A 27,049-nucleotide genomic window follows, 5' to 3' on the forward strand; every position below is an offset into this window, starting at 1 on the left:
AGAAGAGTTGCGGACAAGTTTCCCGAGGAAGTGGTCACGTTGACGCAGAATCTATGTGTTAACGGAAGCCAGGAAAGAAAAGCAGCATGCGTCACACCAACGATCGACGAATTCAGGTTTCTTCGACAGCCCAACTTAACCTTGAAGCGAAACTGAGTCAGGTTCTAAACGCAATGGCCACGAATCCCGGAAGACACCGCGGTGTTCTTCCCAGAGGGAACCGTTGTCCACCCTGATTCGCCCTCCTTGGTTTTTAGCTGGGAAGATGAGCAAGATTCCTATACTACCACCAACAATAGTTTTGTTCCAGTACACGGAAGTCACTCCGAAGTAAACAGGAGCAAAAAATCTTTGCTCCTTTTTACTCCGGTTTGCTACCAGAAGAAGAAAAAAGAGAAGAAGAGAGTACAGGAACGATTTTCTCCGAAGTACTTCCAGTTTCTCCTGGTACTGGAACAGACCTAATATTTACTCGAATCCATTTCGGAAATCTGTCAAAATTGTTCAAATGCAAGGCGGACAGTATTGGCACCTGTTTCACCGGCTCAAATGATATTTCACCTAACAAAAATATTGTTATTACATTAAAATGTCTCACTCAAGTCGTCCATCCATCTATTAGCATGAAATATAAGTTAAAAATGATTAAATCGAACGAACGGTCAGCAAACCGCCAAAAATCTGACTGAGCATTGCGCATTTAATCTAATGTCGTAAGTTATAAGCTCGATGAATAGGGCAAGAGATGACAACTTTTCATTACCGGACTTGTTATCCATGTCATTGCATAGCTCTATAGCAGTTGAAGTATACAAACGACCTTAGTTCTGTAAGTTCCGCTATAAGCACATTAGCCGCCCTGTCATTTAGGTCCTGCCCAGCAGACCCCAGATGACAGGGCGGCCTAGGTGCTTCTACCGGAACTTACATATTTTCGTAACACAGACGAGAAAAGTAAAATAAACAATGAAACACTACAATCACTACGTTTCAATCCCAACTACCTCAGAACATGTTCATCGCAGAGATTTATCCTTCAGCAAACGTTTTACTTCTCGAATAAGTGGTCCAATTTTGACACTTTTGAAGTCAACGACGGCCGTACAGTAATACCGAAGAGTAAACAACTCGTGATAATCACGCAAGGTCATCTCGATGTAGTCTTCACTACCGGAACGAAGAAAAAATCGGTGCTTCGTTGTACCAGCTGTCACTGACAAACCATTTTGATCCGTCGGGAGCTGGACAATCAATAGACTAGCGCAAACCGTGTCGTACAGGCGGTAGAAAGAATTTGTACTTAAATTTTACTGTGCATAAAACTGCAGACTTATATTAATAACATAAATTGAATTAAATAAACTGTACACTAATTAGCAGCAGGGTACCTTACGGATGGAAGACTGGGCGATGAAATCGATTGTCAACTTGAATCACTTGGAGGAAACCTCCAGCACAGAGAACAGATATCCATGATCGAACAAAAATATTTAAAAAACGTGTGTAAACATTTGAATTAATATACGATAAACACTAGCGCCGCCACACCAACCTATCCCAACTATCCGTTAAATCCATCCCGGAACCGGTTTGAAATCCTGAATGGATTCCGTATGGAATCTTGCTCAAAGACAACAACCGATTCCGACTCTATCGGTTGATGCATTTGAGCTAGAATTCATGCTGGAAGTCCGAACCGGTTCCGGACTAGTTTGACTGGGTAGACGAATAACCGCTATCAATTCTGCCGAACTCAGCCACAAAAAACATGACGACAGTAGCGCACTTGGTTTAGATATCCCAACTACCTTCGAAATCGTTAGAGATTTTTACACAAGTTGAATGCTGAAGATGGACGTCTATTCTCTGTGGTCAAATGGTAGCAGATCACCAACGACAGATTTTTACCCAAAAACTAATGTGGTTTTTGTTTGAGGCGAAAGTGAGTCAGTTCCTAATCCCAACTGCTGTCAAAATGTATGAACTGACAGCGGTTGGGGTTAGAACCTGACTCAGTTTCAGGTTCAAGCGAAATCGCCATAAGACTTTCATGCAGCGCCATTTTGGCAGTTTCGCATATTACCGTGAAAGTCTATCGCTCAATCGGGTTGTACGATCAGATATACTACAGAACCAATGTCTATTTTTGTGCTCCTACTGTCACTAATAGGAATGTGTGCATTTCAATCAATCAACCGGTACAAATCGGAAAACATCGCTTCCGCAGACGAGGATTCTTCGACACTTTCGGTTAACCCTATACCGACCGAATGCCGAAACTTTCTATCTCGTTTTTTGCGCAGAAACGACCAACATTCTGCGCATTTATCGCCGACATTGTCCGCTAAAGAGTTAAACCACGATCACTCGGGGGGGGGGGGGGGGTAGTAAACAACAAGCCACACAAAACGTCACGTGAGCCAACATGCCACCGAAACCATAAAACGCCGTGATCGATGGTTGGATGCTTCAACCCCGGACAGGACCGGGACGGGAGAGGAAGAGGGGCTAGAAACGTGTCTTTACTGTACTTAGTTGCTGCTCGATAAAAATAAAGCCATCCATTTGGCACGAAACTGTACGCGGATGCCACCACCGCAGCTTCGTTCGTTCATTGTTTTTGCGCGGAGACAAAGAGCCACAGGGCAAAGATCTAGTGATGGCCACGGAGTAAGTCAAATCAAATCATACTGATACATTCATCAGTGATTTGATTCAAATCAGCTTAGGCTCGAGAGAGGACGAGACAAAGAAAGACGATTACCTTTTTGGAGTGACACACACACCCGCACACGATGACACAACGACCGAACCTCTCAGCCCTTTGCGTGTTTTGATTTATTCTAATTATCGGAATTAAGCCAAATTGATCTCAAGCTGTGTAGGGGTGCCTACAGCTCAGTCGACCCTAATCCTGCATGGAGACGGTCGGCGATGTCGCCACTATTAGCCGTCGGCTCGTTGGCTATATTCGTCGTAGTCGCATTCCCAAATTAGTCAAAATCAAAGCAATCACGCAGGCGGTAACGACGGCAACGACGACGACGACGACTACTACGATGACAGTTGTTTGGTTCAAGTTAGAAGAAATCGGCATGACATCACGCGCGGATTTGAATGTTTGAACAAGTGGCCGCTGCTCCGTTGGTGGCACAGTTGGGCTTCATTGTTGTTGGAAACGTATATGGGTTGCACACCGGCTGTAGCTAGTATCTGTCGGAAAATCTTGAAAAGCTCTCAGGAAGAGGACTGCAGAGAGTCCGGCTTTGAATCGTTTGGAATCAGATTTCAGTCTCTTAGGATCGTTGATATTCTTATATCGACCACGTTTTCCCCCGATCATCCGAAAAATGCGCTACCATCGGTTAACCTATACATGGCGACCGTGCCAAGACAGAATCAGTCATCAAACCGTTGATCAAAATTATGCTACTTTACGTCCCCTCGCTAATCCACCGAAAATTTCTTCAAAACCAACCACTTCCATCAGATCGCTAGTTCCACATTAGTAGAACCATTTATCGGCCAGTACGAATTCAATTTACGCCAAACAGCAGCAGCCAATTAGACCAAATTTCAGTACAAATTTACACCCTCCTATCCCGCACGACTCGGCCATTCCAGGGGGGGCCCTTACAAAGACAAACTCAATAAAGGATTTCATTACGATTCCTTCACCCGCCCTCCCCTTTGAAACCATCCCTACATCCTGTTCGAATAGCTTCTCGTCAGCCGGAGTCCGCTGCGGCCAAGCTTTCGCCATAGCCATAGTCATGCCACAGCTGATGCTTTTAATTTATCTTTCCAGCTAAGCTCCGTGGCGTTCCGGCTGGGTAGTGGCGTATACACACCGCACAGATCGGCCCATCCTTTGCTTTCTTTCTTCACACCCGCCGCCGGGACGGGTAGGGTAGGTGGCTTTGAAGTTTTCACATGGCTTGTTTTTCGTCTTCGCAGAGTCGAAACAATCCTGAAGGGGGGCGATTTCCACGAGAGATAATTTATTCGAAGCGACGAGATCATCGTCGTCGTCGTCGGTGGAGTTTTTTCTGTCTCTGTATGTGTGTGATGCGTTGCGCTGGCAAACTCGCGTAACGATGGGTAGCAGTATTTTTTTCTGTGCTAAAGAATCTAGGCATGCCATGGCTGGGCTGACAGCGGAGAAAGTATACGGACGAAATTGTCATTAAATCGTGATGACAATTGAAATTCCTTACCGCACGCCATCTGTTTATCTCACCGGTGTTTCGTTGTCGTCGTCGTTTGCCGCAGTGGATTATATGACATCGAATGGGCGGAAGGAAACGAGGTAAAGCAAATAAACAACAGCATTTCTGGAAAGTGTTGTTCTGGAATGTGCCTGCTACTTGACTGAGCTTTCAGCGCATATGAAGTGTAGTGAAATAAGAACTTTTCTGTAGTCTTCCGTAAAATTGTTCCCTTTCACGTCCCGTACAATTTAATCAGATGGGAATTCCGAGGTGAAAAGAATTCATGACAGCAACGTACAGTGAGCTGCCTATGATCGCAAGTTAGGCCGATGACATGCTTACGCGATTTGCGAAGCGGTAGCGGTAAGCGAAGCGAATGCGTTTGACCTATCTCTTTGGTGTGTGCATGTAGAACGCGCAATACTGTCATAGTAAAAGCGGGGCGAACGCGGCAAAAATGCTCAGACGCGTCCGCAAACGCTTCGCTTTCCGCGTCAGCTTGTCATCGGCCTTAGTCTCGTAAAGATAGGAAACCCCATAGAAAACGGGACAAATATGCAACCATGGGTATAGTGAACTGATTCGATTCATCGAAGCTCTAAAATTGTCTATCGATGATTTACGTCATGCGCTGCTAACGCAACGCCGACTCGATCGTTTCCTGGGCAATAAACAATCGGAACGCCATTTGATGTATATTGAACACCTCCCAAGCAGCTTCGGGCCAGAACCTGATTTGCGAACTGATAAGCCAACTATGTCCATCGGAGGTCTCCGGCGCGGGTGCACTTTGATTCGAACTGCACGAACTGGACGAGAAAAGCGTCACCCGGTTTTCCTTTTTTGACCGGGACCGGGTCTGTGACGGAGAGGTGCTGACAGGGCGTTCTCGTAGTAGCGCCGTTGTTTTTTTTGCGCTACAACCACACAAGCGAAGGGAAAATCAGTTTCTACCGCATCAGCCGGCAGTATCTCTGCTGGATATGGCGCTTCGCTTCATTTCTTGTTTGTTTACTCGTTTTTTCTGCCTCCATCCAATGCAACGTGTATTTAAATATTAATACAGCAATTTTTTCCCTAGAGCCACTCTGGTGGCGTCTCCGTTCATCCAAGGCTTGCAGGTTGCCGGGTTCTAGGTTGCAGCAACCCAGAGTTATGGGGAGATTAAACATTGCGGAATATCAAAACTAATGTCAGCTCATCCAGCAAACTTTTTTAGTCAATCTTTAGTAGGTTAAGGATTTGGCATTTCGACTTCGTCTCATCAGTAGCTGGCACGGATGGAATTAGGTTCTTTACTGACATAGTTAACCTCACTTTTCTCGACAGTTCGGTTGTACTTACTGGAAAAAAATCCAAACGTTAATTCTATTCGCTTCAAACTACTTAAAATCCATATGAAGAAGAAATGCTAATGTTACCTAGTGCACACATAGCTTCTAGTGTCAACTGTATAAACTATGTATCACAGAGAACAGACGTCCATCTTCAGCATTCAACTTGTGTAAAATCTCTAACGGTTTCGAAGGTAGTTGGAATATCCAAACTAGATGCGCTACTGTCGTCATGTTTTTTTGTGGCTGAGTTCGACAGAATTGACAGCGGTTTTTCCTCTACCCAGTCAAACTAGTCCGGAACCGGTTCGGACTTCCAGCATGAATTCCAGCTTAAATGAATCAACCGATAGAGTCGGAATCGGTTGTTTTCTTTGAGCAAGGTTCCATACTGAATCCATTCAGGATTTCGAACTGGTTCCGGAATGGATTTGACGGATAGTTGGGATAGGTTAGTGTGGCGGCGCTAATGTTTATCGTATATTAATTCAAATGTTTACACACGTTTTTTAAATATTTTTGTTCGATCATGGATGTCTGTTATCTGTGTATGTATGCACACACAAGTTATACGTGCGTATTGTTATAGAATCGGGTACGTTATACTTATGGAATGTGAATGTAAAATTAAGATTACTTGTAAATACACACATTAGGTTTATGTGCCAGCAAATAGTGTCTATCTGCCTCCGCTAATTGCAAAAATCTGTGTAAAATCAATAGGCATAACGTTTACATTTTTTGAGTGCTGTTTACATGGACTTAGAAAAAATTGTGGACGACTATAGATTCGCCCGAAGCAAATCGAAAAGAATTCGATCCATGTAAACAGTACAGACACTTTATACACAGACTAGCGAAGTGTCAAAAATTACAGCCAAACGAGCTTGAGGGTTTTGAGGGGGGAAGTACCAGAGGAAGTCCATGCAAAGCTTATGGGAGCTTTCGTGATACCAGTTTACATCCATGGTTGCTAGTTTTACTGTTTTTCTCTCCGCTAGTCTGTTATATAAAGTGTCTGTAGTAAACAGTACAATCGAACTGTCAAAAATGAACACTCAATTCATTTGTGACGTCATCGTAAAGTATTCAATTGAATACTTTACGGTGACGTCACAAATGGACTGAGCGTTCATTTTTGACAGTTCGCTTGTACTGTTTACATGGACTTAGAAAAATACTTTACGATTTTCTTCGAGCGAATCAAGTCGTCCACAACTGTCAAGAAAAGTGAGGTTAACTGTGTCAGTAAAGAACGGCTGGATATTGTTGGCTCGAATCAAAACTTGTCGAAAGTAAACAAAGTTCATTTCATATCGTCAACCTGGCGCCCAGGTGGTAAAATCCAAAGAGAATAGTGAAAGAGACGAAGAGTGAAAATCAGTCAAAACGGCAACACTCCCTTTATGATGATTTCAACACTAGAATTTTGGCAACCGCTTCTACAGGCAGCACTTTAAATGACTCCTATTATATTTTGAAAACAAACCGTATGTCGATCGATGGATTTGTTTATCAAACGATGTGCATTTCGAAACAAAGAGATGAAATAATTCTAAAGCTTATTTTTACTCATAGATATACTCTAGAATGCACCTTACAATCACGATTGAACTAAATTCTGACGAAAATTCAAATTCCTTTTTTGATAGAAGTACAATACTTATCTCCTCCTACTCAGGCATGAGTAATGTTTATTTACATTGCACGATTGGTCTGCTCAATAAGGTATTTTTGGCTTCACACTATTCGTCTCTTTCCCTATTCTCTTTGGTAAAATCGTTCGGGGTGCTGGAGCCAAAGAACCTAATTGGTTGGATGTTGTTGCCTCGAATCAAAACTCGTCGAAATGTCAATTGACGATAGGTTCATCCAGAATGTTCATTTGTGTTTACATTTTGCTAGCGTTGCCAATTTTATTTCGTTACCACCACCTAATGTGGCTACGCCACATCGGTTTTGCGCGTGCTGTCCGACTTCGCTACCGCTCAATCCAACTTAAACTAGGGATAGCCCCTCCAGCACCCCGTTGAATTCTAACGATTTCACCACCTGGGCGCCAGTTTGACGATATGAAATGAACTTTGCTTACTTTCGACAAGTTTTGATTCGAGCCAACAACATCCAGCCAATCAAACTGACGCCCAGGTGGCGAAATCGCTAGAGTTCAACGGGGAGCTGGAGCGTTGCCAGGAAATCTTTATTTTCCAGATTGTTATAGGAAATTTTCGGTAACCATCTCCTATCCGGTTACCAAATTGGACGGCTCTGCTAGATTTCTGTCAGTCTTGGTTTGGCAGCCCTGTCAGATTTTTGCGCGCATCCTGTCGGGTTAGTTGAACTATGGCGAACTCGGTTTCGCTCGCGTTTTCTGGCAAATTTTGACAGGAACCGAGCAAAACCCTGGCATAACTCGGACATAAACTGTGCAAAGATCCTGGCAATTCCTACCCGATAGAATTCAGCACGAATCGAGCAAAACATCTGACAAAGATGTGACAGGAAGCGTGCAGAGATCTTGGCCGTACATCTCTGACTGGATTCTGGATAAAAGTGAGCAGCATCGGTTGGTTTAACCGCTTCTGTCAGAAACGGTTGTTGCATTTGAGCGAATTCGTTGCCAGAACCCACTGAAACGTCCAAAAAATTGTTTCAAAATCGTTCAACACGGGTCCAATGATGGACGTTCGTTGAACAGTTATTTGGACGTTGTCCAAATTGGTCCAACGAACGTCCTTCATTGGACGATTTTGAAACCAACCGTTCTTAGAGGGAATTTTCGCACAAATCGCGCAAAATGCTCGCAGAAATTCTGCCAGCATCAATTTCGCTTTGCTCAACTTTTGCTAACTTTCTGCTTGCCACGCTGACCGGGAAGGTGTATCAGAACAAGGCATGCACGGTAAAAAAATCTTTACCCATTTTATGTATTCAAATTGCCCATTTTCGGAAGTTATTCGAGTTGTCAAAAAATGGGTATTTTTTTGTTTCTAATAATGAGTACCTTTTATCCATTTCACAACTACTCGATGAGGTAATGTCAATGGGTATATTGATCTTAACAATGGATGAAAAATCCTTAAGATTTTTTTCAAGCGAGTTAACCTGCAAACTAAGGATCGTAGCGGAACCTGCAAATTATCGGCCTGCATCGGAGTCCGTGGCGGAAACGGAACATTTCGGCAATGCTCCGAAAACAACGGCTGTTTAGACTACTGAGAATGTTGCAAATATGCACCAGTTCGGCATTTTTAGAGCAACCAAAAGATCCAGCCATCAAAAATATATCCAGTTGGCGGTTTTATTTTGTTAGGGAGTTCTGGAATAGGATCTCTATCTAGATTCCTATCCAGCTTTTTACGTGCCATAATGACGGTCTAAATTGTTCAGTTCGTAATACGTTTAATTGCCCTTTTTTGACAATAACCGTTTACGCCAGCTTGACAGCAACGCCCAGTTGAAGATGTCGGGTGTTCATTGAATAAACATCCAACGCATTGGACTAACGTACACGCCACCGAAAAACTACCTAAAATTCAGTACTTTAGACTCAATCTCGTGGGATTAGGAAGGTAAAATTAGGTAAACCGTGTTGAAGGTAGTTTCCATTTACCTACGGCAAAAATAATAACTCAACCTTGAGTTTAATTTACTTAAATTTAAGTTGAATGTACCTAGTTTTGAGTATACCCCAAACAACTTAAAAGTACCTTACTGCACGGAAGACCTCGACTGAGTTGAATCTCTCGTTTTGTTTTTGACAACACTAATAAGTGCGAAAGCGACGCACAGCTCAAAAGTACCTAAATTTAAGTTAAAAGAACTTATTCTGTAGGTTATTTTATGGTTGCGTGTAGGATGACTTAATCTCGCTCTCGCTTAATCTTTACGTCAACCGCCGTAAACGATTATTGTCAAACAAGGGCCATAAACGTATTACGAACTGAACAATTTAGACAGTCATTATGGCACGTAAAAAGCTGGATACTTTTACAAGGAGACAATAAAGTGAAATGAATGTTATTTTATTTTAATTTTTTTGATTCAGAAATAACTCTATTGACAGTATTTTTCATTCTGGCGCGATTTTCGTGAATGGGCATTTTGTTGTTACAGTTCTGCGAAAAATAATGGGTAAAACATACCCAGGTTGACGTACAATGTCTGTACCCATTTATGGGTACAAACTCTTTACCCATTTAATGAGTTATTCCACTTTAATTGAAAATGCGTAGCTTTCTACGCATTAATGGGTACTTTATTTTATCAGTGGTGCAAAGCCGCTGAGGATACGCCGGGCGTGGTGGCCACCGAAGCAAGCGAACCTGTGATCCACTCGTTTGATTCGAGCCAATAATAGGGGCCCCATTAGTTCGGGATGACACTGCCAGCAGAGATGCCAGATTTGCAGACATGTCTGCAAATTCGCTGACTTTTAATTTTAGCTGTAGATTTTTTCGATGATGCAGATATTTGCAGACCTTTTAGTTTGGTTGCAGATATTTACAGATTTTGGAAAATTAATGGCTTTTGGTGTGTAGTTTCACATTACAGCTGTATCTACTTTAGGTTTTTCGTCCATAAGCTATTTCTCTACTTATCTTGGGCTACAAATGCACTATTTTCATTTATTATGACGCATCAATAATAAGTCATTTTTGGTCAAGAATAGTTTTCCTGAAATTTTTGGTGCTGGTTTGGAAGATTATTATTATTGCAGACATTTGAAAAAAATGTCTCGCATCTCTGACTGACAGATTCATTTCTAACAGGGGTCGACACTCTCCTTACTTACACGCTTATCCTCAGCTACTCATTACAACGAGGGGCAAGTACTAGCTGGTTTGAATGCGTCGTATTGAAAATATCAGCGTATTTTGAATATAATTAGAGTATATTTACTTTGAAAGTATTTAAAAATTCTGCTGCTGTACTTAATAAGGTACTTAATGTAATTAATATCGATGTGTACGTACTTAAAGTATTTAAAGTAAATGTTGATGGTAATTAAAATATTTCGCGTATTTAAAGTACGAAGGTGCTGTACTTAAAATCATTTCAGTAATTCAAGTACAATGAATTTGGCACGTACTTTTTGGAATCTTTGCGGTACTTCATGTACTTTATGGTACTTAAAGTAACAAATTATGTAAGACGTTTGGCACTGCGTCGTATTGAAGATTTAGTGCTTGCCCCTCGCATTACAACTAAAACGCTTTTACTCAAAAATGAGTAAAATTTGTTTGATAGTTCAACATGATGTCTGATCGATGTAGGTCATCTCCATCCGTCATCGGTACTACTCTCACTTACTTTTACTCATTTTTGACAAGGTACGGTTTTTGTCGGAAACGCGTCAAATCTACTCATTTGTGAAAAACCGTACCTTGTCAAAAATGAGTAAAAGTAGGTGAGGCTATTCGGAATGATGTAGTACCGATGTCGGATGGAGATGACCTACTTCGATCAGACATTATATTGAACTTTAAAACAAATTTTACTAATTTTTGAGTAAAAGCGTTTTAGTTGCAATGAGTAGCTGAGGATAAGCGTGTACAATATAAAAATGATAATTTTTACCTAAATTAAAAAATGAAAGATGAAAGTAGCTGAAAACAGTTCATGCATTGATTTGATTTTCTGATGAACGTTTTTGTTTTCGCTGCTAATCTACAATAAAACATTTCATTTTAACTTTATACTCAAAAATACCTTTATTTCATCGCTTAATTCATGTGCATTCCATATATGTAAGTGCAAAACCTACCCACGCCTACTTCACTTCTTTGTAGATAAAATGGGCGACCGCCGTCGGATACGTTCTCAGATAGGATGGATTTTCCTGAAAGATTTCCAACTCGAACTGGCTGTGATAAGTTTGGTGGGAAACGATGCTGAACTGTTCGACTAGGGTTTTGAATGTAACCGACACCCAGTACAGTACATTCGTTTCCATCTCGAAGGGCTCGAAGAAAATGTTAGTGGTATTCACCGTATCCGGACAGGGATTTTTGAAGGTGTAATCCCGTGGCGGATGTACGTAATTCTTAGTATCGTGAATGTAAATTTCAACCGTAGCCGTTATGGTGTCCACGCGGGATTTGAAAAACACACCGAGTCCCGTCAATTGAATACCGCGGAAGTAAATATTTTTAGATTTAATAAAGAAGGGAAACCGACCGGGTGAGGTTTGCGAAAGGGCACCGAAAAACTTTAGCTGATCCCAAGCAGGATGCGGATTAGAGCTTCTGATGACAAATCTCAAATCATCGACATCTTCCTCGGGGTGCGTTTTCTGCCAAACATCTAAAACATCCATCAGCTGATCACTCGAACAGTTGATTCGCTTGGCGCTGACGACCAAACTAAGCGACTTGCGGTCCAACTGGGCGAAATCTTTCTGCTCGAAATAGCGAAACGGATTATCGCAAATTATTTGCAAGCACGTCTCGTCGATTGACTTCAATTCATAGAAACGATTTTCCATCAGCTTCTTCAGCACATTATCCGCGTCAATACACTGATTCAGGAAGGTATCCACCGCCTCCAGCACTTTTTCCAGCGACCACTTTTTCGATTGGGTATAAATTTCACGAACATTCTCGCCGGTTAGCTGAATCTTCTCGCAGTACAGAAAACGCAACAGTTCCAGAATAATACTCGGCTCGACGTCTTCCAGCGTGATCTCGTTGATCGTCGAATTCTGAAACAGTTCGAAGAAATGATCCGACGCGCTGATTAGGATCATCTTGTGGCCATGAATTCGCTGCCGGTCGGGGCCCACCAGCAGGGTTACATCCGACATGAACTCGTTGTTGAACAGGATCTCTCGCCGATTCGTGGCAGGTTTTTTGAACACTGGAAAGGTGGCGGCGAGCTCACGAGTTTCAGTAGGCATTGCGTTTCTATATAAGAAAAAAAAACAGATTAGCACTTTGATAATTTTAAGTTGAATAAATGAACTTACTCTAACGACATGGCTGCTGGGAGTTTTTTTCGTTCTAGTTGACTGAATTGGCTTTGAATACTACTCTGCCAGTGAAAATGTATTCAATTATATAGCATTTTATGTTTACCGGGAAAGAAATTTTAATTCTAGGTAGTACTTCTTCCGAGTAGGTCAACATATCAGAACGAAAAGTTTACCCTCGCGGCTTTCAGCCTGTTCGGATGACAGCTTTACGTGTCAAAATAGCTGTGTAGGTAAATCGAGACCAGCTTTCGATTTTTTTTTAAATGGCGTTTTTTCCATTCCACATTTACTTAGAACATCGAAATCAAAGTAGAATAAAATAGATAGACATTGAAAACATCTACCCGGTCAAACCATTCGGAATTTGATTCGGAATCGGTTGTTGCATTTGATTTGGAATCCATAATGACTCCATTCAGAAATCCGAACCGGTTCCGGAATGAGTTTAACTGCCCTCTAAGAACGGTTGGTTTCAAAATCGTCCAATGAAGGACGTTCGTTGGACCAATTTGGACAACGTCCAAATAACCGTTCAACGAACGTCCATCGTTGGACCCGTGTTGAACGATTTTGAAACAATTTTTTGGACGTCTCAGTGGGTGGGTACTACCTGCTACCACAGACTAACAGACATAACACTATGAGGGAATTCCCTCAAAAAACATCGATCCGACAATTTTCCCAGAACACTAGCTCCACCTTTTATTCACAGTCCCAAACACTTATTTACTGGTGGGTTACCCCTCAGGTTTGGGAACAATGTTTCACTAGTGGTCTATCCCCCATATGCTTGTTCATATGTTAGTGGCGCCACACCAACCTATCCCAACTATTCGTCAAATCCATTCCAGAACCGGTTCGAAATCCTGAATGGGTTCAGCACAGAGAACAGACATCCATGATCGAACAAAAATATTTAAAAAACGTGTGTAAACATTTGAATTAATATACTAAAAACACTAGCGCCGCCTCACCAACCTATCCCAACTATCCGTCAAATCGATTCCGGAACCGGTTCGAAATCCTGGATGGATTCAGCATGGAATCTAGCTCAAAGAAAACAACCGATTCCGACTATATCGGTTGACGCATTTGAGCTGGAATTCATGCTGGAAGTCCGAATCGGTTCCGGACTAGTTTGACTGGGTAGAGGAATAACCGCTGTCAATTCTGTCGCACTCAGCCACAAAAAAACATGACGACAGTAGCGCACCTGGTTTGGATATCCCAAACCGTTAGAATTTTTACACAAGTTGAATGCTGAAGATGGACGTCTGTTCTCTGTGATACTTCTTTATTTTAAATTTAAATGTTGTTTTCACGTTCCCTGTGTTGGAAAAAACATTGTTGTGATCACGAAAATCAGCTTTATCGATGTATGTAATAAAACAAGATTTTTTTCTCATTTAAGGACCCAATGAAATCTGAAATTGTTTGTTAAAACCATGTATGAAACTTTCGACAAAACAACATTAACATCAACATATCTCATGATATCGATAATGTAGAGAGTTACTCTTCTCCACAAACTTGTCTAGGAGATCAAAAGCTAACCGGTGGAAGATCAAATAGCTCTAAATAAAATTCTGCCGCTAGGTAGCGCCAGTGACTAGGGGGTAGATCACTTGTGATGCATTTTTAAAAATCAGCGAAATTAAATGCATTTATTTCCATCAAAATAGAAATTCATAATGTATTTTGCGTTGCGTGCAATGTTTGCGTTGCGTGTAAGACGTCAAAACCCTACAGAAAAACTAGCCCTACATTTAACAAAACGTCGAACAAAGTGGATCAGCGTAGGACGTTTGTTAAACAAACTTTTCTGCGAGGCAGTGCAAAGCTGACGCAAAAATGGAAATTAAATGCATTTTTTTCAATTTGATGCAAATTTGTTATATATTCTTAGAGTGATCTGCCCCTAGGCCAGCGAGCATGTTATTTTTTCAGTTTACTGAATTTCAAGATCCAGATTTTTTAGAAAGTTTTTGTTTTCAACGAAGTTTCTCAGCAAATCAAAAGCTATGAGGTGGTACACAGAATGTTTCAGAATACTACCATTAGGCGGCGCTAGTGAGTATTTTATTTTCTTTGATCTACTATATCTCAATTTCCCGATTTTTTGCTCACGAGATCAAAACCTACGAGGTGGTATAGCGCGTAGTATGTGCTTCTTTCACTAGGAGGCGCTCACGAACGTGTCATTTTTTCGACCTGCTGTATCTAAAGTTCCTAATTCTTTAGAAGGTCGTTGTTTTCTTTTTTCTTCGAACTCAATGCGAAAGTGGTGAATGTCAATAAGAGAGAGAAGAAATCAATAAATTATCAGATAGCGTCGTTTCATCTTATTCAACTAAGCTGAGTAAACAGTGTAGGGTGTTGGATGATTCGTTGGCCGGTAGGGTTGGTCCATGGGTAGTTTCTTCGGTGCCAGGAAGTGTGGCGGAGGGCCCACATTGGATTTTGGAGTACTGATGCTTATGCTTGGTGATTGTATTTGGTCATGAACGACCGTTACCGTTTGTAGGATGGGTAAGCAACCGGGCATCAGGTTAAAAAGCATGTTTGCTTTGCTGGTAGTAAAGCGCTTTTTTAGGTTCTATTCTGGGCAAGATGAGAAGGTAGACTAGAACTAGACTGTCATAATCGCCTTAAACTTTTTTGTCATATTTCTAAGCGGCGCGCATCTAGACACTGATAGAAGTGGGTTGGCATGTTTGCATGGGATAGCGCATCAACGTGAAATATTTGTTGTCCTGAACGATGCTCGACTTCGTACTCCAATTCTTCAAGAGCAACAACCCGTCGCGTGACACGAACCTTCATCGTATTTTCCTTGATCGTATCCTTGTATGCCCGACAGTATGTGACAATTTTGATATTACAGCCCAGCAGATAACATCTATTTTTTTTTAAATTTGGCTGCCGCAAATATTTCCAATCCATATGAATTGTAATGGCGTTCAGCAACAGTTGTTAATCGATTGTAACGTGGCATCAATATACCAGCTATTACAAATTTACTGACATTAGTATGCACTTTGGCGTCACCATTAGGTCGAAAGATCCGTAACATGGAATAACTTGCTGATATTTCGTAAAATAAAAATAAAGAAATAAACTTCTTAGCCCTCAAAAAGGCACGCTAAAATTATGACTTCAAGAAGCATCGCTCCAAATTAACTCGAAAATATTTTTTGTGTCGTCTTATTAGTGAGACAATCGAAAGCCCGAAACGCTCGATCATTTGTATTTCAAATTACAAGCTCATCGAAACTAGAGAACTGTAACTAGCCTTTTTCAGGGTTAAAAGGCACAAATGCCTCTTCCACAGCTCTGAGATCAATGCCAATAATTTCGGTGTCGTCCGCTAGACCATGAAGCATGTGAGATTTCATGGTAATGGCTTCGCTTTTTTGACCCATCCAACGCCACACGAATCAGCTTAATCAGTTTGGGCGGAAAGCAATGTTCAAGCATTGCCTGCGAATGTTCGTTTCGTTTCACTGAATTGTACGCCGCTTTCAAATCCACAAAGGGCTGTCTTAAAACCTATCGGGGCCCCCTGGATTTGAGCAGGTATATACTGCTCATGATCGCATATTTGTCCCATTGTCTATGGGATTTCCTATCTTCATGGGGACTGATTTGCGATCATAGACAGTCATCCCCAATCCTCATTCTGTTGGTTCAATAACAAACCCGAAGTGCTAATTCCACCTAGTAGTCACCTTTCTACGATCTGTTAGTGTCTCTCTGCCTCAAAGAGCAGCTTTTCGTCGTACCCACGTTTCTTACATCGATTTATTCCTTTTCTGTTGACTGCCCTCATCTCACCATATTGTTTCCGGCTCTGACGTGAAGCCGCTGCAAGCATGTGGCTCTCAGCATCGTACCAATCGTTTCGTTGGTTTCTAAGTGTGGTACCCATCGTAAGACCGTCGTAGATGCTTACCAAGCATCGAGCAAAGGCAACCCCATGTTACGCCTTCTGGTCGCCACTGTAGTAGATGTGGTATTTGAACGATCGATCATCCTGAACCCTTTTGCAACTCCCGAGTAAATCGAGTGGCTTTCACCGTTTTCAACAGGGGGTTTGACGTTCCAATTACCGCGTTTCCAATCAGTTTCCGTTAAATATTCACATGTCGTTGGCCAATTGTTCCTTCCTGTATATTTTGCTACATTTTTGTTGTCGATTCGAGAGGCCGCCTGGTACCACGGAGGGGTAGGAATATAGGAGTTTTGTATCAGAGGTGACTGACCACATAATGGGGTCGCATGTTGCATATGACCAGAGATGCCAGATTTGAAGATATGTCTTCTTTTTGCAGATAATTGAAACGTTGTGAAGACGTGTTTTGAAGATAATTTTTTCGAATGTCTGACTGATTTCTGGCAGAATTCTGGCTCAAAATCAAAACCCTTTTAAGAATCCTCGTCGTTGAAGACAAATAAAGACATTTTTTTGTGAAATGTACATTTGAAAAATATACCTGGTATCCCAGCACATGACACAGATTCGCCAGAAGGTGTGGTCATTGTTACACTTGAAATGAAACTGCTAACAATTAATATAAAACGTTTTAAAAATGATACTGCTCATCCTCTTGTAGCAATTATAGATTTTCATTCATTTATTACTATTTAAACATCAGTGGAATATTTTAGCTGAAAGTGTTCCATGTCGATTGTAGCACATTAACTGTCAAATTTCTCATTGAAAATGATCAAATAGTCAAGCTCTATTCTTCATTTTAATATAATAAGGGAATTCTCTTTGGACTAAAGAGTAAATAGTTTTGATTGGTTAACTTCATAAGGCTTTTGAAAAAAACTGAAGTTTTAATGTTGCTGTGGTCGTGACTTGTACACAATAGTCTAATTTTCTTATTTTATTTTTTATCATATATTCTAATTTTTCCTCAGTTCACTTTAATTTTTCGTTTTGCTCATACATTTATTTCACACATTTCATTTTTCAAAATTTTACAGATCTTTCGTCTTAAATTTCGTCCAATTACTATTTTCATTTTTTACTTTTTTGATTTTTGCGTCCTGCCTTAACATTATTTCTATTTTCGCCATTTCAACATTTTTATTACTATTCTAGCTACGTCCGAACGTTGATTCTTTTTGGTGGTATTGATGTGGTGTGGAAATGAATGAATATGAAAATAAGCGCATTACCCCCTTGTGTCAGATTTGTTTCTTTTTGGAACTACAGGGCAACTCTGAATGAGGTGTCAGAAGAAGAGAAGCTTTCAACTGGACTGCTTCATTTGTTGCCAACAGAGCAGTGCCTGCTAAGATCGAGCGATATGACAGGGAAATTTGAAATTGATGGAAGCTAATCGGGGATTGTCGGTTTCGCCGATAAGCAGCTTTTCCGATTCGTTTCAAACAACCAAAATCCATTATTGGAAGTAGATTTCGTTTTCGCGCGGGGGAGGGGGTTCATTGCGAAATCGAAGATTCTATCTGCGGATAGATTCAGTTCGGAAATTTAGCAGAAAGTTGTAGTTTTTTCTGTAAGGCTATTTATTTCGATTGTCGAGACACAAATTAAGGGCTTCGTTGGATTATATGGCATTAAACCGTGCTTATGATATTCAAACTACAATTGAATAAATTTTATTTAAAAAGCGGGTTCCTCAGATCAGCTACTAAACTATGCCAAAAAAGAAAAATACTTTTCCGGGATAATGTATGCAGTCCCCTAACTTTTCCTGTCGATACGTGATTTTTCCCTCTTTTTATAAATATTCAATTTCGAACGGAACCACTTTTGACTGTCACGTTCTTTATTCGTACTTTCGAAAGGTTCTGAAGTTTAGCATAAAGAAATCCCGCTCGGATCCGAAGCAAAACAAAAAAAGCAATATTAAGCATACATTAGTCGGGCTCTTCCGACAATCGAAGCAACCGACATCAATAGTAAAGTTAGAAACATTCGAATAGAATAGAATAGGGAAAAAACCTGGAACATGTGCTACCACCTGCCGCCCAACCGACAAACATTCATCATCTGAATAAAATGATATGGAAATGCGATTCGCCGAATAAAGCAACTTTTGACGAAATTTCGGGATCGAAACCAGCCGCCCATCAACTCAGGTGGTGGAGTACGTAAAACCTAACCTAATAGAATTCCATTCGTGAAATGTGAAAAATGACACCACCAGGCTGCAGCCATTTAGAACCACTCTCCAGTCTAAGCAGCTCTTCTTCTATTCCGACCGCTAATCCATCTTCGTCAGAGGTTATTTTCCAGATTACCCTTACACAAAGAGGCGCTTGTAACGAGACGAAGCACACGTCAAATGTCAAAGAAGGGAAGATCCTTAGTGCGATGGATGTGGGGAAGAAGACGAAAATCGAATCAGACCAGCCCCCTGCTAGGCAGCCATTTTGTCCTAGCCAACATCTGCCTTTGTTAAAATCAAAACAACCCAATGCTATTGCACGGGCGACGTGGGCCTAGATGCAGCTAGGCCCATCATATGTTGACTACTGTCAAAGTCGGTATATCTCCATAGCGGATGACAGGAGTGACACCCTCCTGAATCAGACAGAATCTTGTCGGTATCGCAGGCAAATGTCTCGCTTATGGCGTTTGGTTGACTATGCGGTTGAGGTAATTTAGTTGTTTTTTTATGAACCAAGATAACCGAATTTTTCTTTCCACTCCGAACCACAGAGTGCTGAAGGTGGCTGATAAATTCTATTTTGTAAACATTGACTTCAATCGCGGTTGATGTGGCGCGCCTACTTGATTGTTTTTCGCGTTAGTGATGAAAAAAATGGTGCCAACTTAAATCTGTTTGCTAGAGGGGTTAAATGCATTGAACACTGCCTACTTTTCATTCAAAAAAATTGTCTTTTTACCGCACCAAAAATATCTGGCAACCCTGGACACTATGCGTGTCTACATAGATTGTACCACAAAAATGGCAGTGGAAAAGCTGGTGGCAGTAACTTTTCCATCGAATGTTGCGGCAATGTCCACACATCCGGCTCTCCCACAGCCGGCTGTCTGTCCAAGCCGATCGCCGATGGGGTGAAAGATCAAACCAAAGTAATCAATTAACTTTCCGCTCTTGGTTGGTTGCGGGCGTGCAGCGCTGCGGCGGTTGATGATGAACTGGAATTGATAACGATGTGATGTAATCAGAATTTTTGCTTCCCCATTCTTTATGTGTTTATGTTTCGACAGACTAATGAGCTTATTTGAGTCATCGATTAAATTAATTAAACACGTTTGGCGGGCGCTAATAGGCGATTAAAAGTTACATTTGACAATAGCAAGCTACACGGAGAAACTTGCATTATCTAACAGTAGGTAATTTTTAGTCTATACATCCTCTTACCAACAAAAAAACAAAAGAGAGAGAGAATCTAACTTCATCTAAAGATAATGTGATCTTTTCCAGAGTCGACTAAAGTAATTTTGGGTTAAATAAGTATTCTAATACCCTACCAGTATATAGTGGAATTTAAGCGTGTATTAGAAAACGTCACAAGATTCGTCCGAAAACATTCAAAATGCACACGTCACCGAAAAACTACCTAAAATTGAGTATATTTGACTCAATCTCGTGGTATCGTGCAGGAAGGTAAAATTAGGTAAACCGTGTTGAAAGTAGTTTCTTGAGTTTAATTTACTTAAATTTAAGTTGAATTTACCTAATTTTGAGTATGCCTTAAACAACTCAAAAGTACCTTGCTGCACGGAAGACCACGACTGAGTCGAATCTTTCGTTTTGTTTTTGACAACACTAATAAGTGCGAAAGCGACGCCCAACTCAAAAGTACCTAAATTTAAGTTAACCCATTCATGCCCATGTTGTTTGTGGACAACAATGTTTTTAAACAGCTATAACTTTTGATTAAGGCAAGATTTGCTCACAAAAACAAGTAAGGCTAATAAATGTGACTATTGGCTTTCATTTGAGTATTAACGTTTACTAGGATCAGCTCTAGAACTGAAGTTATTGCAGTTAGTCTGATTGAACTCCGATGGAGCAGTGCTGCCAGGGACCGTTTACGTTGACGACGGAAAATGAATTTTTCATATAACTTCGTTATGTTGCAATATTAGTGAAAACTGATAAAACTTATCAATTTAGACTATTTTTGGCTACGTTTTCCACGCAGTTGGACTATCGTAAATATTCTAGGAGAATTGTAGTGAGCATTGGAAGGTAAAAATTGAGCAGCTTCTAGCACTGCAAGGAAAGCACCTACCTTTATGAAAAAAGGTTTTTCGAGTTTCTTGACCCCACCGTTTTAAAGAAAAAATAGTTTTGAAACCCTACATGCACTAGAAAAAAGTTGGGCATGAAAGGGTTAAAAAAAACTTATTTTATGGGTTGTTTTATTTTTGCGTGTAGCTTGTTGAACTGCTTTTCCCAGTGACGTTCTGTTCCGTCGAGTGCTTTTATGCGGTACAGATTCCGGTATCGAGCACCCAAAACTCATTTTCCAAATGAGCTTATGGAACCGAACCGTTATCAAAAATTCAAAACAAACTTTCCCGGAACGGCATTCCCATATTTCACCCGCCAACCAAACAATCCTATCGTAGTAGGCAGTCCACGAATCACAACCCTATTCAAGCCTAGCTGAGAGAGAGAGAAACGGGGCACTCGAATCCACAGCCTACTGCGGTGCCAATTTTATAAAAGTGGTTCGGTAGGGACGCAAAAGCTGACATTCCGAAAGAGTTGAAACAAAACAAAACTTGAATAATCTCTGACTCTCAAATGAACTAGGTAGAGGTAAGTACATTAATAATCATTTAGCAAAATGCTTCGGGACACATTGTCATTATAATAACATCAGCTCGTTTCCCGCGTTCTCGAGTAAAAGGGTGTGCGTGTTTGTGATTACATATTTGAATAATCATGAAAGTTCAGCTGCATGCTAATCAATTCCAATTCCAGGCGGAGCGCTGTCGGACAATTCCGATCCCAAAATAAAAAGAAAAAATCGCTATACTAATGGGAACCGAGTTCGGGTGCCAATTTAGGAATAATCAATCCACAATCCATGGGGACGGCCGGCCGACTACTGGCCAGCCTGTCGACCAGAATCAGATTGAGGTGAAAAATGGTTTCATGTCAACCCGTTTGGCCACAACTCAATTAAGCTTCCTTCCCTGTACACAAATACATATCCCTACCCCGACGGATAAATGCCATCGGAGCGGGTGTGTGTGTAGTGTTGCGAAAATCACTTCCCATATTGCCGGTGACGTGCTCGATTGCGACCGGAAATTCCATTAGCAGTTTTTCTTTTTTTTTTTCGCTCACGATCCTGTGTTGGTTCGCTGGAAGAGGGGCGTTTCGTTCGGCAGGTGGTGAACTGGAAGTTAATCGAATTTAGATTGTCTACCAGTAATTTTATTAGCTTCCAATCAAACACATTGATGCTTGTTGCCAGGTGTTCGATAATAATGGGGACGGAATTTGGAGTCCTCTAGTGTATTCCAATCTGATACATGTAACCGGAAGACTACTGTAGCTTTACACAGGAAATCCTGTTCTACCGTAGAAGATTATTTAAACTTTGAAGATTTGATGCTAAATATGAAGTCAACCTCCAATGTGAAAGCTCAGTGCCAATTCGGGCACCATGCTGCTATAAGGAGGCTCTGATAATATAGGACCAGTCTGCTGGAGGTCTCGTTCTCTGGAGGCCCTACTCTCTTCCGGAAACATTTCCTATTTATCGCGTTATCGTCATTGTCCTGACAAAGGTCAACGATATCGCTAGCAGGTCTTATCTACGATAGAACATTGCGTCTACATTCCAGCTCGCGATGTGGAGATCGATGGTGTGGTTAAGATATTAGAGTCTTGTTCTCAATTGCACTCAATGTCAATCGAAGATGGGAAATACCGTCCGTCAGACACGTTTCACGTTGCTTCCGCCAAATCTGCTCCACCAAGCTACGTTGAAGTGGAAGGGGCTTATTTACCGGTTCGTCTGATTGTATTACAGGCCATCTACTGTAGCAATAAGTTGCGGAACGGAAAGTGTGAGGAAGGTCATGCGATCAATGCTTATAAGAAGATAACTGAGAAGTATTTTTAGTGTGAGAAGTATTCGCCACTTTTGATATTCCTAACGTGCAAATCGCCCGCGGATATACTACAGAGACCCGCCAGAAAAGCGTCCCAGATGCTCTCATGCAGAAATGCTTGAAAGAGCTCTTACACTTATCTCTGAAAACCCGTACGTTCACTTGCCAACTGACTGTAATGCTCCTTACGACCCTGGCCCAAATGCATCCATTTGCCAATCAGAAACTGATCTCAAAATGGCATTCCAGTCATGATTCGCTGGTTGGACCGACTGACAAATGTCAAAAACTCTCCAAAGTAGACGCAAAGTAGTGCAAATGCATCTGTTTGCATCTCCAATTATTGTCAGATTGCAGTGGACCGTCATTCCTATTGTGATATGGTGTGTACGGTTTTGATGTTGGGGCGTTGAAACTTCATGATCGCGTGGAAACGAGCGTTTGTATGCTCGCGCATAGGACTGCGTTTATAATAGTATGGGTACTAAAACGTTCACCTAATCACCGTGACTATTTCATGTTTGTGAGATCAAGTGCGTAGGTATGATCGCAATAGGATGCTCGCATGTGTGAGTAGGTTTTTATTATCGCGTAGGTCATGAGCGTTGGTATGTAAAGGAGTTTGATCGCGTGAGCGTTTGTATGTCCCGTCGTTTGTAAAATCGTGTTGCCGCTTACACATTCGCGTGAGCTTTAGAATGTTCGCGCGTATCGTGATTCTAATGTTAATTTAGAGTGCACAATTTAGGTGCCAAAAGCACGAAACTTGTTGTCTAGTGTAAATAAGCGATTTTTTAGAATGCTGAAGGCATGTACCAGGTAGTTTTCATGTTTTCGATATCGCGGGCGTGGTTGTACGTAGATAACCGCGTTTGCATGTTCGCATTTGTAACCAAGTTTGTATTATCGTCAAATGCTTGAGCGTTTGTATGGTAACATGTTCCATCGCGTAGGCATATTCCCATGTGCTTTTAAAAAGACTTTAAGACTTACATTGTGCGAAACGGAAATAAGATAATAGAATAGATTTTTATGCTTGCGAAAACGCATACGAATGTTCGCATTCATGACTAGGGTTGTATTATCGCGCAGGGCTAAAGCGCTCGTATGTTAATGGATTTGATCGCGAGGGCGTGTGTGCGTCGGGTGTACGTAGCATCTCCGAATCCAGTCTCACTGTCAAGGATTTACTTAAGCATGATGCATAGTATTCCGCCCGCGGTACCAGCTGGGGTACGAGCAACCTTAGTGAAGATCGGGTGTCTAACCCCCCTTGATAGGGAACAAGGGACCGGATGAGCGACGATCGCTTCCTACGTGAAGGGGCGACCTATCACTGCAACCCATCGATGGAGCTAAGGACGGGAAGATGAATGTCGGGTCATTCGATCGCCCGAGGAGGCCACCCCAACAACTGCTGATCTTAATATGGGCACAATGCGAACGATCAGAGACAGAGGAGATGGGATAGCGGGCTTCCGGGAGGGACGAGCCTCAAGGGTTACCGCCATAAACGGACGGAGAGAGTGGCCATGGACAACATACGGCAAGGAACGCTGTGACTAGGAGACGTCAGTCGTTCACGCTCACTGAAACACAGAGGCGTAGGATCGTGTAGACGACGGAGGTGAACAAATTCACAATCCACGCCTATTATCTTTGCACAGTACTTGAGATCGACATGAGCGGACGGCCTCAGATGTTCGATGAGGCGTATTCAGAGTTTACCGGACGTCTGAATCAGAGCACGATGAACGCAAGGCGTAGATCAATCGTCCGCAACAATTGGCTCACTCCAGCGGACATCGATCCGATTCAGCAGGAAGTGTAGAGCTGAGTAGAAGGAACAGTAGAGCAAGCGGTGAATCGAGGCGAAGTTCAGTAAGGTTGAGCTTGTGCTTTGCGAATGAGGACCGCGGAGTCATCTACAGCTGAAGTTCCATCAGTGCCAGAAGACCCACCCCTTGATCGGCAGCTACTGCGCGATTTGGTCTTCAATATGGACGAACCGGTTGCGCCGTACCGCGACATGGACTCAATATCCGCCCCAGGATCCCGAAGCTGCAGAATTGTTTTTAGGTTGACCTGAATACTTCAGGTCATGAAGGGTAACGTTCTTCGAATGCAGCTGGAATTTGGGCAGAACATGGGAGCTCTGCAGCTAATGGACTTACATCTAGAGGCGGCTCGGGAAACTGAGTATTTACCCCCATGGCAGCGGAGATTGGAGTCGGATCTCGAACAATCGTGCCGCTATTAGAAGGCTGACCGCGTACAGAGACGGCAAAAGACCGGCGAAATTATGTCGTCAATTGGCTACTGTGCTTCGCATGCCAAGAGCTCACCAGTTGACGGAGAAACTCGACACGCTAGTACAGCTATTGAGTACCTTATCAAGAAGGATAAGGCGGTGCACTGACTCTGCGAAGCGGCTACAACAAAATCGGATATTCAGTGATAACGAGCGAGCGTTCTATGACCAAATTAGCCACGAGAAGCCCTATTTCAACGAAGGTATACCGGATATCGGCTACTTGGGAGACCCCCGTACAACACCGCGCGAAAGGTAACCGTGGCTAAGGTGCGAGGTAGAATGGGCAGGCGAAAAAATTAACGAGCTGTCAGCTGTTTCCGTCTAAACCAATGATGTACACGAAGCTAGGCGGTACCTTAGGAATTGGGTGGCACCTGGAGCAGAGGGTGTCCAAATGTTTCAGTATAAGAAGCTGACCGATAGCTGTCCAACTGAACGTTACGCGAGACACGCTTATTGCCGGATTGCATGACCCGTGGTACCACAATTTTTCTCTCCAAGGACAGCAACACGTCCAACCAATCAAAGTACAGGCCTGTATAAGATCCTGAACACCATCGTCACCACATTCATATCGTCCCATTGTGAGCAGAGTAACATTCTGACAGAGGAGCATATATTTCAAGGCGATACTTTCAGCCCGCTTTGGTTTTGTTTTTTGGCGATGAACCCTCTCAGTAGGACACTCCATCGAAACGGGCACGGGCTTTCAGATAAGGCATGGAGAAAGCTCACCGGAAGAGGTGACTCATACCTTGTACAAGAACGATCTACTCGGTCGTGACTGAGATTAGAAAGTCAGCTAAACTGCGCGCGTAATCGTGACTCTCTTGACAAAGGCCAACCATATCACCAGCACGTAGTTCTAGCTACGATAGAGTATCACGTCTACATTCCAGCTCGCGATGTTGAAATCGATGGTGTGGTTAATATAATATATTAGAATCTCAGTTGCACACAGTGTCAATCGAAAACTCTGCCAAATCTTCTTTACCAAGCTACGTTGAGGTGGAAGGTGCTCGTCTATCGGTTCGCCTGTATTACAGGCCATCTACTCCAGGACGGCAAATATGGGAAAGGTCATGCGGTCAATGCTTAAATGAAGACAAATAAGAAGGGCACCCAAATGCACCCATTCGACAACCAAAAAATTCATCTCAAAATGACGTTACTTAAATTTTTTGGCATCATGTCCTGAATATTCAAAGCCTTGTTACTGATCCTCTTGAGAGTAGTCTAGTTGCTCTTACATTAACAGCAAGAACAGTCCTAAAGCAGTTGACAGAACAGTAACCCTTCCTTGCAGCGATCGAATCCTACGATGGTATACTTAGTAAACGGAATCACGGATTTGATCAATATTTTACAGTGGAATGGCATCAGTATTATCCCCAAAATAGTTTCATTCAAACATTTGCTAGATTATCATAATTATGATGCTTTATTCCTATGTGAAACATTCACACGACTTCCACGATTCTAACATTACTCGTTTGCATCGAGAAGGGCAGCGGTACTTTAAGGGGTTAGAAGTGCTGTTCCTCCCATCGATTCAACTCCCCCTCGCGATGCCAGGCATTGAAATAGTCGCTTGTCAAGTCAAATCAACGGCAAAGTTCATTGCATTGCTTCCATTTACATTTCTTCCGGGGGCCATGATGGGATACCGAACGGTCTCTGGCGTGATTAAACTACCTCCCTTAGCAAGGCTGTTGCTTGAAGATTTCAACTTGCAACAATTTTTTTAATTTTTTTTTAGTCCAGCTAGCGCTTTATTTCTGGATACTCAGAAGGACGCTTTGTCAAAATCGATCACTACAATTGCAGACGAGACAGAAAATGTCACCCACTAAAACGCTGCTCAAGACCAATTTCAGTGGGCCGTTGTTCCTATTGCGATATGTGTACGGTTTTAATATTGAGGCGTTGAAACTTCATGATCGCGTGGAAACGAGCGTTTATATGCTCGCGCATAGGCCTGCGTTTATAATAGTATGGGTACTAAAACGTTCACCTAATCACCGTGACTATTTCATGTTTGTGAGATAAAGTGCGTAGGTATGATCGCAATAGGGTGCTTGCATGCGTGAGTAGGTTTTTATTATCGCGTAGGTCACGAGCGTTGGTATGTTA

General features: G+C 42.0%; 2 protein-coding genes across 5 annotated transcripts in view; one reads left to right on the top strand and one right to left on the bottom strand.

Moving 5' to 3' along the window:
* Positions 1–27,049, top strand: part of LOC131687346 (octopamine receptor Oamb) — a 356,370-nt gene that overhangs the window by 18,500 nt on the left and 310,821 nt on the right. The window lies entirely within an intron of this gene.
* LOC131676148 (BTB/POZ domain-containing protein 6-like) lies at positions 11,319–12,879 on the bottom strand. Its single transcript, XM_058955271.1, has 2 exons — positions 12,513–12,879; positions 11,319–12,450 (listed from the first exon to the last, which is right to left on the bottom strand). The coding sequence occupies exons 1-2, from the start codon at positions 12,521–12,523 to the stop codon at positions 11,319–11,321; spliced, it is 1,143 nt and encodes a 380-aa protein (XP_058811254.1). The 5' UTR covers positions 12,524–12,879.

This window comes from Topomyia yanbarensis, chromosome 1 (assembly GCF_030247195.1).
Source record: "Topomyia yanbarensis strain Yona2022 chromosome 1, ASM3024719v1, whole genome shotgun sequence".
Lineage (NCBI taxonomy): Eukaryota > Metazoa > Arthropoda > Insecta > Diptera > Culicidae > Topomyia > Topomyia yanbarensis.